The sequence below is a fragment of the Aquarana catesbeiana genome, linkage group LG09, assembly GCF_042186555.1.
Source record: "Aquarana catesbeiana isolate 2022-GZ linkage group LG09, ASM4218655v1, whole genome shotgun sequence".
NCBI lineage: Eukaryota > Metazoa > Chordata > Amphibia > Anura > Ranidae > Aquarana > Aquarana catesbeiana.
The window spans coordinates 154,996-169,778 of NC_133332.1; the positions used below are offsets into that span (position 1 = coordinate 154,996).

Consider the following 14,783-nt stretch of genomic DNA (forward strand, 5'->3'; position numbering starts at 1 on the left):
ATATGTGAGTAGCAGGCCTTCATTCTAGGTGGGCGTAGACATATCCTGTTAGTAGTAGACCATGTCACTTGTGCAAGTTTTTTTTTTCCAAGTTAAACCCCGTGTAGGCATTCCCTTAAGTCTCAACCCTTCTATTCAAGATGGGAGTAGTCATACCCTGTGAGTTCCCAACCCTTTTGTTCATGATGGGAGTAGTCATACCCTGTGAGTCCCAACCCTTGTATTCATGATGGGAGTAGTTATACCCTGTGAGTCTTAATCCTTTTATTCATGATGGGAGTAGTCCTACCCTGTGAGTCCCAACCTATTTATTTATGATGGGAGTAGTCACACCCTGTGAGTCCCCTCCCTTTTTTTCCTGATGGGAGTAGTCATACCTTGTGAGTCCCTACCCTTTTATTCCTGATGGGAGTAGTCATACCTTGTCAGTCTCAATCCTTTTATACATGATGGGAGTAGTCATACCCTGTGAGTCTCAATCCTTTTATTCATGATGGGAGTAGTCCTACCCTGTGAGTCTCAATTCTTTTATTCATGATGGGAGTAGTCATACCCTGTGAGTAGTAACCATTTTATTCACGATGGGACGATGGGAGTAGTCATACCCTGTGTGTAGTAACCATTTTATTTATGATGGTATCTTCCGCAAGGCGTATTTGCAGAGTGATGCGGATGATGATGATGATGATGGTAGTTCTATGATGACAATGAAGTGGAAATGACATCACACACACACGGTTACCAGATAACTGATTTATTAGATGAATTGCACCCCGTATCATGGGGCAACAGTGCACAATAATAAGGATCTCAAGGTACGTGTCACCTTATCTGTCTTGGCCCTGTGCTCAGTCTGGTGGCTTTCCAGATTTCCAGTGTTTGAACTTCCCTGAATTCCAGAACTTCTGTGAACTCTATGGAGACTAGAGAAGTGTCGATATGCAAAAGAAGAGGAGGATGGCATTTTGTAATAAAGGTGATGCTATCTTCTCAGTTACCCCAGGTCTTCCTACAAACATCCCGTCTTCCAATGGCGGTCAGGCTAGATATGTCACCCCAGGTCTTCCTACAAACCTCCCGTCTCCCAATGGCGGTCAGAGTAAATCTGTCACCCCAGGACTTCCTACAAACATCCTGTCTACTAATGACGGTTAGGCTAGATATTTCACCCCGTATTAGTAAGAATGATGACCTGTATGTTCTCCCTATGCACTGGAAGCACCTTTCCTGCTCCTGTCTCTGCAATATCTTCATAAAAAGAAAGTTCCCAAATCACAATAATGTCTTCATCTGAAGGTGAAGGAGCCCCAGATAGGAGCGCTTAAAATATAAGCAACCTTATATACAGAGCAGTTGAGTTCTAGTACACAAAATCTGTATGTGGAGACTTCAGGACCAGACATGGTTGTAATAATAATAAATGGTCTCCAGGGATAGAGATCAGAGGGCTTAGTACATACAGTATCTTCTCAGGTATACTCGCCTCTATAGCCCAGGCGCATTTTGGCACAGGATATATACATAGTGCACCCTGGAGCTGGAAAGAGCGGCAAGAATCCCTCTCTATGGTCCTTCACTGCCATACACATATACAGCTTGTCATTAGGAGTACTGTCTATCATCTTAAATATTCACTATTAAGTCAATTTTACAGATTTTAGCTAAATTTCAACCAATGTTAAAACATCTTTATAGCCTTAGCAAACACCTACATCTGCTTAAAAATATACAAGTTTGGCTTTTTTTAATTTAATCATCAAAGCAGCCCTAGAGATCATTCTGTCTAAGAGGGGTTGGTTACGTGTTGTATCCTTTCACCCCAGAAGTCACTAACAAGAAATTTGGCACAAGTTTGGGACAGAAAAGGGAGGGTTTGGCACGCTTCTTCAAGTCTGAAGGCTATTGGTTTATGAGATGATGACAGATTTAGGACATTCTGGGGTTGATTTCCTAAAACTGGAGAGTGCAACATCTGGTGCAGCTCTGCATAGTAGCCAATCAGCTTCCAGGTTTTATCATCAAAGCTTAGCTGAAGAAGCAGAAGTTGGAAGCTGATTGGCTACTTTGCAGAGCTGCACCAGATTTTTCACTCCAGTTTTAGGAAATCAACCCCACATCTCACCACCTGATAGTGAGGAGGGGGGCCCTTGTGCTACCCATCGAGTCACAAGAACTGCTGGTGTAACCCTGCTGTGGAGGAGTCTTGGTATATCCATTGTAGACAGTCTGTTTTCCCAAAAAACACCGTGTCGTATTTCATTTTAGTGTCACCCTACTGTTATGGAGAAGGGCGTTTTACTGGGTGAATGCTTTACAGTGCAAAATTTGCCTTTATTGCTATTTTATTAATAATTAACATTTTCACATTTGTAGGGTTAACACATTTCCTTGTGATTGGGACTAGGTAGCCTTCAAACAGCCAAAGCCAGGCTGACCCTACTGCCCTGAAGGTTTCAGCTGTGTTCCAACAGACATGTCGTGTCCACGACCCTTTGCATTTCCCAGTTCTACCATCCATTCCCCCACACGTACCAACCTCTCCCACCAAATGTCTTCAGTTAGCCAACCTTTTGTGGGTTGGTTGACCGCACACTTTGCTCGTAAGCCACCCTCTGCCCAATCAAGTATTGCGCTGCTTGTGTGGCCCCCGGTGGTCCTGTAATGATCACTTTCCTGCTTCTTGTTCCAGGGACAAATTCACCCTTCTTGGAAATCTGTATACGAGCTCCTGTCAGCTCTTGGTATTCAATCAATGTCTTTCCACCTTTGCCCAGTATTGCACCTACCAGGGTTTCTGGTACAGCCATCTCCAGAGTCTCCTTACCAGCAATGCTTTCCGCAGCTAGCTTCTCCATTAGGATTCCTCCACCCCCCAAGCCCAATGCAGAACCAGCTTCACCTGTGTAAGATGCTAAAAGATTGACAGCTGCTGGATGGACACCGCCAACTAATGGATTAAATCCTAAACCTGTGCTGTAACCATAGCTGGCTAAAGTATTCAGAGCCGTAGAGATGGCCAGAAGATCTCCACCAGATATTGCAGCTGAAGCAGCTGGTGTAGCTGGGTATGGGGCAATGGTTGCCTCAGCTGTCCCTCCAGCATATGGGGATCCTGTAGGGTTGGAGTTGGCCACAGGACCTTGGGTGTTGGTGTAGCTGATGTTGAGATAGGAAGTGCCCTGAGGCGGGTCCTCTTTTGCTTTGTGTATGATGCTTCTTACTGCATGCTGAACCTGAGTAGCTTCCCCACTCACTGTCACCACCCGTTCCTGGAGATTTGGACCTGCTGGCTTCTGGGAGAGCTGGACCCACGCTCCAGATTCCTCCATGATACTACGGACAGTTGCTCCACCTTTCCCAATGATGAGGCCGGCTGTTGTGTTGGGAACAATAAGTTTAGCCTGAAAATTGAGTTGGGAGGAGAGAAAATGAATGAAGATGTGGTGAATGTAAAATGATAAAACAGTGTGGTAAGGAATTGGTATTAGATATATTCTGGTGTGCAAATTAGTACCGGGTACAGTGTGGTGAGGGATTAATATGAGGTACGGTGTGGTGTTGGATTAGTATTGGGTACGGTGTGGTTTTGGATTAGTATTGGGTACGGTGTGGTGTTGGATTAGTATCGGGTACGGTGTGGTGTTGGATTAGTATCGGGTACGGTGTGGTGATGGATTAGTATCGGGTACGGTGTGGTGAGGGATTAGTATTGGGTACGGTGTGGTGAGGGATTAGTTATCGGGTATGGGTGTGGTGAAGGATTAGTATGAGGTACGGTGTGGTGAGGAATTAGTATTGGGTACGGTGTGGTGAGGAATTAGTATTGGGTACGGTGTGGTGTTGGATTAGTATCGGGTACGGTGTGGTGAGGGATTAGTATTGGGTACGGTGTGGTGTTGGATTAGTATGAGGTACGGTGTGGTGATGGATTAGTATCGGGTACGGTGTGGTGAGGGATTAGTATTGGGTACGGTGTGGTGAGGGATTAGTATGAGGTACGGTGTGGTGTTGGATTAGTATGAGGTACGGTGTGGTGAGGGATTAGTATTGGGTACGGTGTGGTGTTGGATTAGTATCGGGTACGGTGTGGTGAGGGATTAGTATTGGGTACGGTGTGGTGAGGGATTAGTATTGGGTACGGTGTGGTGTTGGATTAGTATGAGGTACGGTGTGGTGAGGGATTAATATGAGGTACGGTGTGGTGAGGGATTAGTATGAGGTACGGTGTGGTGAGGGATTAATATGAGGTACGGTGTGGTGTTGGATTAGTATGAGGTACGGTGTGGTGTTGGATTAGTATTGGGTACGGTGTAGTGATGGATTAGTATTGGGTACGGTGTGGTGTTGGATTAGTATGAGGTACGGTGTGGTGTTGGATTAGTATGAGGTACGGTGTGGTGATGGATTAGTATTGGGTACGGTGTGGTGTTGGATTAGTATGAGGTACGGTGTGGTGTTGGATTAGTATTGGGTACGGTGTGGTGATGGATTAGTATTGGGTACGGTGTGGTGTTGGATTAGTATGAGGTACGGTGTGGTGATGGATTAGTATTGGGTACGGTGTGGTGTTGGATTAGTATGAGGTACGGTGTGGTGTTGGATTAGTATGAGGTATGGTGTGGTGTTGGATTAGTATGAGGTACGGTGTGGTGTTGGATTAGTATGAGGTACGGTGTGGTGATGGATTAGTATTGGGTACGGTGTGGTGTTGGATTAGTATGAGGTACGGTGTGGTGATGGATTAGTATTGGGTACGGTGTGGTGTTGGATTAGTATGAGGTACGGTGTGGTGATGGATTAGTATGAGGTACGGTGTGGTGTTGGATTAGTATGAGGTACGGTGTGGTGTTGGATTAGTATGAGGTACGGTGTGGTGATGGATTAGTATTGGGTACGGTGTGGTGTTGGATTAGTATGAGGTACGGTGTGGTGATGGATTAGTATTGGGTACGGTGTGGTGATGGATTAGTATTGGGTACGGTGTGGTGTTGGATTAGTATGAGGTACGGTGTGGTGATGGATTAGTATTGGGTACGGTGTGGTGTTGGATTAGTATGAGGTACGGTGTGGTGATGGATTAGTATTGGGTACGGTGTGGTGTTGGATTAGTATGAGGTACGGTGTGGTGATGGATTAGTATTGGGTACGGTGTGGTTTTGGATTAGTATGAGGTACGGTGTGGTGTTGGATTAGTATCGGGTACGGTGTGGTGTTGGATTAGTATGAGGTACGGTGTGGTTTTGGATTAGTATCGGGTACGGTGTGGTGAGGGATTAATATGAGGTACGGTTGGGTGCGATTAGTATGAGGTACGGTGTGGTGTTGGATTAGTATGAGGTACGGTGTGGTGAGGGATTAGTATCGGGTACGGTGTGGTGTTGGATAAGTATCGTGTACGGTGTGGTGAGGGATTAGTATGAGGTACGGTGTGGTGATGGATTAGTATTGGGTACGGTGTGGTGAGGGATTAGTATCGGGTACGGTGTGGTGTTGGATTAGTATCGTGTACGGTGTGGTGAGGGATTAGTATGAGGTACGGTGTGGTGAGGGATTAGTATGAGGTACGGTGTGGTGTTAGATTAGTATCGGGTACGGTGTGGTGTTGGATTAGTATTGGGTACGGTGTGGTGATGGATTAGTATTGGGTACGGTGTGGTGATGGATTAGTATTGGGTACGGTGTGGTGATGGATTAGTATCGGGTACGGTGTGGTGAGGGATTAGTATCGGGTAGGGTGTGGTGAGGGATTATTATGAGGTACGGTGTGGTGAGGGATTAGTATGAGGTACGGTGTGGTGTTAGATTAGTATCGGGTACGGTGTGGTGTTGGATTAGTATCGGGTACGGTGTGGTGAGGGATTATTATGAGGTACGGTGTGGTGAGGGATTAGTATGAGGTACGGTGTGGTGTTAGATTAGTATCGGGTACGGTGTGGTGTTGGATTAGTATCGGGTACGGTGTGGTGAGGGATTAGTATCGGGTACGGTGTGGTGAGGGATTAGTATGAGGTACGGTGTGGTGTTGGATTAGTATCGGGTACGGTGTGGTGATGGATTAGTATTGGGTACGGTGTGGTGTTGGATTAGTATTGGGTACGGTGTGGTTTTGGATTAGTATGAGGTACGGTGTGGTGTTGGATTAGTATTGGGTACGGTGTGGTGATGGATTAGTATCGGGTACGGTGTGGTTTTGGATTAGTATGAGGTACGGTGTGGTGTTGGATTAGTATCGGGTACGGTGTGGTGTTGGATTAGTATCGGGTACGGTGTGGTGTTGGATTAGTATCGGGTACGGTGTGGTGAGGGATTAGTATGAGGTACAGTGTGGTTTTGGATTAGTATGAGGTACGGTGTGGTGTTGGATTAGTATCGGGTACGGTGTGGTGAGGGATTAGTATGAGGTACAGTGTGGTTTTGGATTAGTATGAGGTACGGTGTGGTGTTGGATTAGTATGAGGTACGGTGTGGTTTTGGATTAGTATGAGGTACGGTGTGGTGAGGGATTAGTATCGGGTACGGTGTGGTGAGGGATTAGTATGAGGTACGGTGTGGTGTTGGATTAGTATGAGGTACGGTGTGGTGAGGGATTAGTATCGGGTACGGTGTGGTGTTGGATTAGTATGAGGTACGGTGTGGTGAAGGATTAGTATCGGGTACGGTGTGGTGAGGGATTAGTATCGGGTACGGTGTGGTGAGGGATTAGTATGAGGTACGGTGTGGTGATGGATTAGTATTGGGTACGGTGTGGTGATGGATTAGTATTGGGTACGGTGTGGTGTTGGATTAGTATCGGGTACGGTGTGGTGTTGGATTAGTATCGGGTACGGTGTGGTGATGGATTAGTATGAGGTACGGTGTGGTGAGGGATTAGTATGAGGTACGGTGTGGTGAGGGATTAGTATGAGGTACGGTGTGGTGTTGGATTAGTATCGGGTACGGTGTGGTGATGGATTAGTATGAGGTACGGTGTGGTGAGGGATTAGTATGAGGTACGGTGTGGTGTTGGATTAGTATCGGGTACGGTGTGGTGATGGATTAGTATGAGGTACGGTGTGGTGATGGATTAGTATCGGGTACGGTGTGGTGTTGGATTAGTATGAGGTACGGTGTGGTGTTGGATTAGTATGAGGTACGGTGTGGTTTTGGATTAGTATGAGGTACGGTGTGGTGTTGGATTAGTATGAGGTACGGTGTGGTGTTGGATTAGTATGAGGTACGGTGTGGTGTTGGATTAGTATCGGGTACGGTGTGGTGAGGGATTAGTATCGGGTACGGTGTGGTGTTGGATTAGTATTGGGCACGGTGTGGTGTTGGATTAGTATTGGGTACGGTGTGGTGAGGGATTAGTATTGGGTACGGTGTGGTGTTGGATTAGTATCGGGTACGGTGTGGTGATGGATTAGTATTGGGTACGGTGTGGTGATGGATTAGTATCGGGTACGGTGTGGTGAGGGATTAGTATCGGGTACGGTGTGGTGTTGGATTAGTATGAGGTACGGTGTGGTGAGGGATTAGTATCGGGTACGGTGTGGTGTTGGATTAGTATCGGGTACGGTGTGGTGTTGGATTAGTATGAGGTACGGTGTGGTGATGGATTAGTATCGGGTACGGTGTGGTGAGGGATTAGTATCGGGTACGGTGTGGTGTTGGATTAGTATGAGGTACGGTGTGGTGAGGGATTAGTATCGGGTACGGTGTGGTGATGGATTAGTATCGGGTACGGTGTGGTGTTGGATTAGTATCGGGTACGGTGTGGTGTTGGATTAGTATGAGGTACGGTGTGGTGTTGGATTAGTATGAGGTACGGTGTGGTGAGGGATTAGTATCGGGTACGGTGTGGTGTTGGATTAGTATCGGGTACGGTGTGGTGTTGGATTAGTATGAGGTACGGTGTGGTGTTGGATTAGTATCGGGTACGGTGTGGTGTTGGATTAGTATCGGGTACGGTGTGGTGTTGGATTAGTATTGGGCACGGTGTGGTGTTGGATTAGTATCGGGTACGGTGTGGTGAGGGATTAGTATCGGGTACGGTGTGGTGTTGGATTAGTATCGGGTACGGTGTGGTGTTGGATTAGTATGAGGTACGGTGTGGTGTTGGATTAGTATGAGGTACGGTGTGGTGTTGGATTAGTATCGGGTACGGTGTGGTGTTGGATTAGTATGAGGTACGGTGTGGTGTTGGATTAGTATCGGGTACGGTGTGGTGTTGGATTAGTATTGGGTACGGTGTGGTGAGGGATTAGTATCGGGTACGGTGTGGTGTTGGATTAGTATGAGGTACGGTGTGGTGTTGGATTAGTATCGGGTACGGTGTGGTGTTGGATTAGTATGAGGTACGGTGTGGTGTTGGATTAGTATCGGGTACGGTGTGGTGTTGGATTAGTATCAGGTACGGTGTGGTGAAGGATTAGTATCGGGTACGGTGTGGTGAGGGATTAGTATGAGGTACGGTGTGGTGTTGGATTAGTATGAGGTACGGTGTGGTGAGGGATTAGTATCGGGTACGGTGTGGTGTTGGATTAGTATGAGGTACGGTGTGGTGAAGGATTAGTATCGGGTACGGTGTGGTGAGGGATTAGTATGAGGTACGGTGTGGTGTTGGATTAGTATCGGGTACGGTGTGGTGTTGGATTAGTATGAGGTACGGTGTGGTGTTGGATTAGTATCGGGTACGGTGTGGTGTTGGATTAGTATTGGGTACGGTGTGGTGTTGGATTAGTATCGGGTACGGTGTGGTGAGGGATTAGTATTGGGTACGGTGTGGTGTTGGATTAGTATGAGGTACTGTGTGGTGTTGGATTAGTATGAGGTACGGTGTGGTGTTGGATTAGTATCGGGTACGGTGTGGTGAGGGATTAGTATTGGGTACGGTGTGGTGTTGGATTAGTATCGGGCATGGTGTGGTGTTGGATTAGTATCGGGTACGGTGTGGTGTTGGATTAGTATTGGGTACGGTATGGTGAGGGATTAGTATTGGGTACGGTGTGGTGTTGGATTAGTATCGGGTACGGTGTGGTGTTGGATTAGTATGAGGTACGGTGTGGTGTTGGATTAGTATCGGGTACGGTGTGGTGAGGGATTAGTATGAGGTACAGTGTGGTGAGGGATTAGTATGAGGTACGGTGTGGTGTTGGATTAGTATGAGGTACGGTGTGGTGTTGGATTAGTATGAGGTACGGTGTGGTGTTGGATTAGTATCGGGTACGGTGTGGTGTTGGATTAGTATGAGGTACGGTGTGGTGTTGGATTAGTATCGGGTACGGTGTGGTGTTGGATTAGTATGAGGTACGGTGTGGTGAGGGATTAGTATTGGGTACGGTGTGGTGTTGGATTAGTATGAGGTACGGTGTGGTGTTGGATTAGTGTCGGGTACGGTGTGGTGTTGGATTAGTATCGGGTACGGTATGGTGTTGGATTAGTATTGTATACGGTGTGGTGTTGGATTAGTATCGGGTACGGTGTGGTGTTGGATTAGTATGAGGTACGGTGTGGTGTTGGATTAGTATCGGGTACGGTGTGCTGAGGGATTAGTATCGGGTACGGTGTGGTGTTAGATTAGTATCGGGTACGGTGTGGTGTTGGATTAGTATGAGGTACGGTGTGGTGTTGGATTAGTATCGGGTACGGTGTGCTGAGGGATTAGTATCGGGTACGGTGTGGTGTTAGATTAGTATCGGGTACGGTGTGGTGAGGGATTAGTATGAGGTACAGTGTGGTGAGGGATTAGTATGAGGTACGGTGTGGTGTTGGATTAGTATGAGGTACGGTGTGGTGTTGGATTAGTATGAGGTACGGTGTGGTGAGGGATTAGTATCGGGTATGGTGTGGTGTTGGATTAGTATCGGGTACGGTGTGGTGTTGGATTAGTATCGGGTACGGTGTGGTGTTGGATTAGTATCGGGTACGGTGTGGTGTTGGATTAGTATCGGGTACGGTGTGGTGATGGATTAGTATGAGGTACGGTGTGGTGAGGGATTAGTATCGGGTATGGTGTGGTGTTGGATTAGTATCGGGTACGGTGTGGTGTTGGATTAGTATCGGGTACGGTGTGGTGATGGATTAGTATCAGGTACGGTGTGGTGTTGGATTAGTATCGGGTACGGTGTGGTGATGGATTAGTATCGGGTACGGTGTGGTGTTGGATTAGTATGAGGTACGGTGTGGTGAGGGATTAGTATCGGGTACGGTGTGGTGCTGGATTAGTATGAGGTACGGTGTGGTGTTGGATTAGTATCGGGTACGGTGTGGTGTTGGATTAGTATGAGGTACGGTGTGGTGTTGGATTAGTATGAGGTACGGTGTGGTGTTGGATTAGTATGAGGTACGGTGTGGTGTTGGATTAGTATGAGGTACGGTGTGGTGAGGGATTAGTATTGGGTACGGTGTGGTGTTGGATTAGTATCGGGTACGGTGTGGTGATGGATTAGTATGAGGTACGGTGTGGTGAGGGATTAGTATCGGGTATGGTGTGGTGTTGGATTAGTATCGGGTACGGTGTGGTGTTGGATTAGTATCGGGTACGGTGTGGTGATGGATTAGTATCAGGTACGGTGTGGTGTTGGATTAGTATCGGGTACGGTGTGGTGATGGATTAGTATCGGGTACGGTGTGGTGTTGGATTAGTATGAGGTACGGTGTGGTGAGGGATTAGTATCGGGTACGGTGTGGTGCTGGATTAGTATGAGGTACGGTGTGGTGTTGGATTAGTATCGGGTACGGTGTGGTGTTGGATTAGTATGAGGTACGGTGTGGTGTTGGATTAGTATGAGGTACGGTGTGGTGTTGGATTAGTATGAGGTACGGTGTGGTGTTGGATTAGTATGAGGTACGGTGTGGTGTTGGATTAGTATCGGGTACGGTGTGGTGTTGGATTAGTATGAGGTACGGTGTGGTGTTGGATTAGTATGAGGTACGGTGTGGTGTTGGATTAGTATGAGGTACGGTGTGGTGTTGGATTAGTATTGGGCACGGTGTGGTGAGGGATTAGTATGAGGTACGGTGTGGTGTTGGATTAGTATGAGGTACGGTGTGGTGATGGATTAGTATTGGGTACGGTGTGGTGTTGGATTAGTATTGGGTACGGTGTGGTGAGGGATTAGTATTGGGTACGGTGTGGTGAGGGATTAGTATCGGGTATGGTGTGGTGTTGGATTAGTATGAGGTACGGTGTGGTGTTGGATTAGTATGAGGTACGGTGTGGTGAGGGATTAGTATGAGGTACGGTGTGGTGTTGGATTAGTGTGAGGTACGGTGTGGTGTTGGATTAGTATGAGGTACGGTGTGGTGTTGGATTAGTATCGGGTACGGTGTGGTGAGGGATTAGTATGAGGTACGGTGTGGTGTTGGATTAGTATGAGGTACGGTGTGGTGAGGGATTAGTATCGGGTACGGTGTGGTGAGGGATTAGTATGAGGTACGGTGTGGTTTTGGATTAGTATGAGGTACGGTGTGGTGTTGGATTAGAGTGAGGTACGGTGTGGTGAGGGATGAAGATGAGGGTTGTAGTTCTTGCTGTCTCCTGAGAACCCCCACAGTTACCTCCAACCTCTCTCAGTGCCGTCTAGCCTCCTATGGTGCCCCCAAGTTCCAACAGTGTCCCACAGTGCACCTGCAAAGCTACCTAGAGATACCTCCAGCCCCTTTTTAGAAATCCTGTTCCCTACAGTCATCCCTAACCCCCTGTAGAACCACAATCCCCGCACAGTGATACCAAGACCCATCTAGAGCCTTCCAGCCCCCCCCCCCCCCCATCCAGAGCCCCTAGTCCAAAGCTGACTGTATTGTCCTTCCACTGACACCAATATCGGACCTTTTCTTCATAATGACCACTTATACCATAGCATTCTTCTGTCTATTGACCACCAATCGGGGACAAGATGGTGGTGAGGGACAGCCGTGAGTGAATTTTGCCTTGACCTAATTAAACCAAGAAGTGGGGGAGTGGGCAGTTTGGTATCTTTGCCCTGGGCACAGATTGGGATATATTTACAGTGGAGAGGCAGGTGCTGAGATGCCAGGCTGTCATTGGGTGGAGCCAGCCTTGTGTAAGAAAGTAGCCACTAATGTGATTGTACTGACAGCCAATGATGTGCGAGAAAGGTGAACTGAGCTCAGTCTGTGGCACACAATGCCGGCTGTCAGTACAGACACATTGGCTACTATATTCTCATGCAGGGCTGGCTTTACCTAGCAATAGCCTGCCTCCCCACCACTGATTTCTCTAGGATTAGGGATAGCAGGTGCACACAGTCCTTCTAATGAATTGGACATAGCGCAGAGCTCCCATTAGGGGACAGGTGTACTCCACTCAAGAGACGGAACTCCATGTTGGAGGAGAGATTCTTTGTCTGATAGAGTAGAGGTGGCTAAGGGAGTCTGAGAGACTGAGAGCCAGGATGACTAGGTGAGTCCAGAGGACTGAGGGAATCTGGAAGTCTGAGCAGTGAAAGAGCCCGGGTGTCAGTAGAACCCCTACTAAGAAGCCAGGGAGTAGGCCTGCGCATATGTGAGCTGCAACTGAAACAGTCAGGTGAGTCGAGAGAGTCAGGAGAGCTGAGAGAGTCAGGAGAGCTGAGAGAGTCAGGAGAACTGAGAGAGTCAGGATAGCCAGGAGAGCTGAGAGAGTCAGGAGAGCTGAGAGAGTCAGGATAGTCAGGAGAGCTAAGAGAGTCAGGATAGTCAGGAGAGCTGAGAGAGTCAGGAGAACTAAGAGAGCCAGGAGAGCTGAGAGAGTCAGGATAGTCAGGAGAGCTGAGAGAGTCGGGATAGCCAGAAGAGCTGAGAGAGTCGGGATAGCCAGGAGAGCTGAGAGAGTCGGGATAGCCAGGAGAGCTGAGAGAGTCGGGATAGCCAGGAGAGCTGAGAGAGTCGGGATAGCCAGAAGAGCTGAGAGAGTCGGGATAGCCAGAAGAGCTGAGAGAGTCGGGATAGCCAGGAGAGCTGAGAGAGTCGGGATAGCCAGGAGAGCTGAGAGAGTCGGGAGAACTGAGAGAGTCGGGAGAACTGAGAGAGTCGGGACAGCCAGGAGAGCTGAGTGAGTCGGGAGAGCTGAGAGAGTCGGGAGAGCTGAGAGAGTCGGGAGAGCTGAGAGAGTCAGGATAGCCAGGAGAGCTGAGTGAGTCGGGAGAGCTGAGAGAGTCAGGAGAGCTGAGAGAGTCGGGAGAGCTGAGAGAGTCGGGAGAACTGAGAGAGTCAGGATAGCCAGGAGAGCTGAGTGAGTCGGGAGAGCTGAGAGAGTCGGGAGAGCTGAGAGAGTCGGGAGAACTGAGAGAGTCAGGATAGCCAGGAGAGCTGAGAGAGTCAGGATAGTCAGGAGAGCTGAGAGAGTCAGGATAGTCAGGAGAGCTGAGAGAATCAGGATAGTCAGGAGAGCTGAGAGAGTCAGGATAGTCAGGAGAGCTGAGAGAATCAGGAGAACTGAGAGAGCTGAGAGAGTCAGGATAGTCAGGAGAGCTGAGAGAGTCAGGATAGTCAGGAGAGCTGAGAGAGTCAGGATAGCCAGGAGAGCTGAGAGAGTCAGGAGAGCTGAGAGAGTCGGGATAGTCAGGAGAGCTGAGAGAGTCAGGATAGCCAGGAGAGCTGAGAGAGTCAAGAGAACTGAGAGAGTCAGGAGAGCTGAGAGAGTCAGGATAGCCAGGAGAGCTGAGAGAGTCGGGATAGCCAGGAGAGCTGAGAGAGTCAGGACAGTCAGGGGATGTGAGAGAGTCGGGATAGCCAGAAGAGCGGAGAGAGCCGGGATATTCAGGAGAGCTGAGAGAGTCAAGATAGGAGAGCTGGAATAGTTAGGAGAGCTGAGAGAGTCGGGACAGTCAAGAGAGCTGAGAGAGTCAGGACAGTCAGGAGAGCTGAGAGAGCCGGGATAGTCAGGGGATGTGAGAGAGTCGGGATAGCCAGAAGAGCGGAGAGAGCCGGGATAGTCAGGAGAGCTGAGAGAGTCAAGATAGGAGAGCTGGGATAGTTAGGAGAGCTGAGAGAGTTGGGACAGTCAAGAGAGCTGAGAGAGTCGGGACAGTCAGGAGAGCTGAGAGAGCCGGGATAGCCAGGAGAGCTGAGAGAGCTGGGATAGTCAGGAGAGCTGAGAGAGCCGGGATAGCCAGGAGAGCTGAGAGAGCTGGGATAGTCAGGAGAGCTGAGAGAGCCGGGATTGTCAGGAGAGCTGAGAGAGCCGGGATTGTCAGGAGAGCTGAGAGAGTCAGGAGAACTGAGAGAGCCAGGAGAGCTGAGAGAGTCGGGAGAACTGAGAGAGCCAGGAGAACTGAGAGAGTCGGGACAGTCAGGAGAGCTGAGAGAGTCGGGACAGTCAGGAGAGATGAGAGAGTCGGGACAGTCAGGAGAGATGAGAGAGTCGGGACAGTTAGGAGAGCTGAGAGAGTCGGGACAGTCAGGAGAGCTGAGAGAGTCGGGACAGTCAGGAGAGCTGAGAGAGTCGGGACAGTCAGGAGAGCTGAGAGAGTCGGGACAGTCAGGAGAGCTGAGAGAGTCGGGACAGTCAGGAGAGCTGAGAGAGTCGGGACAGTCAGGAGAGCTGAGAGAGTCGGGACAGTCAGGAGAGCTGAGAGAGTCGGGACAGTCAGGAGAGCTGAGAGAGTCGGGACAGTCAGGAGAACTAGGGGAGCTGAGAGGGTCGGGATAGCTAGGAGATTTGAGAGAGCTGAGATTATATATATTCTATACTGTCCTATACCCTACACTATATGTATTCTATACTGTGCTATATCTGATACATCCTGTATTATATACTGTACCGTACTGTGCAAAAGTTAGAAATGCTGTAAAGCAAGAAT

The 14,783-nt window shown here is 48.6% G+C and overlaps 1 protein-coding gene across 1 annotated transcript in view; it reads right to left on the reverse strand.

Moving 5' to 3' along the window:
- Positions 1-738: 738 nt before the first annotated feature.
- LOC141107357 (RNA-binding protein Nova-2-like) overlaps positions 739-14,783 on the reverse strand; it is a 109,221-nt gene continuing 95,176 nt past the window's right edge. Inside the window, exon 4 of the mRNA XM_073598042.1 lies at positions 739-3,401. Within this exon, the coding sequence (XP_073454143.1) occupies positions 2,559-3,401 (843 nt within the window). The 3' untranslated portion in view covers positions 739-2,558. The remainder of the gene's footprint in view (positions 3,402-14,783) is intronic.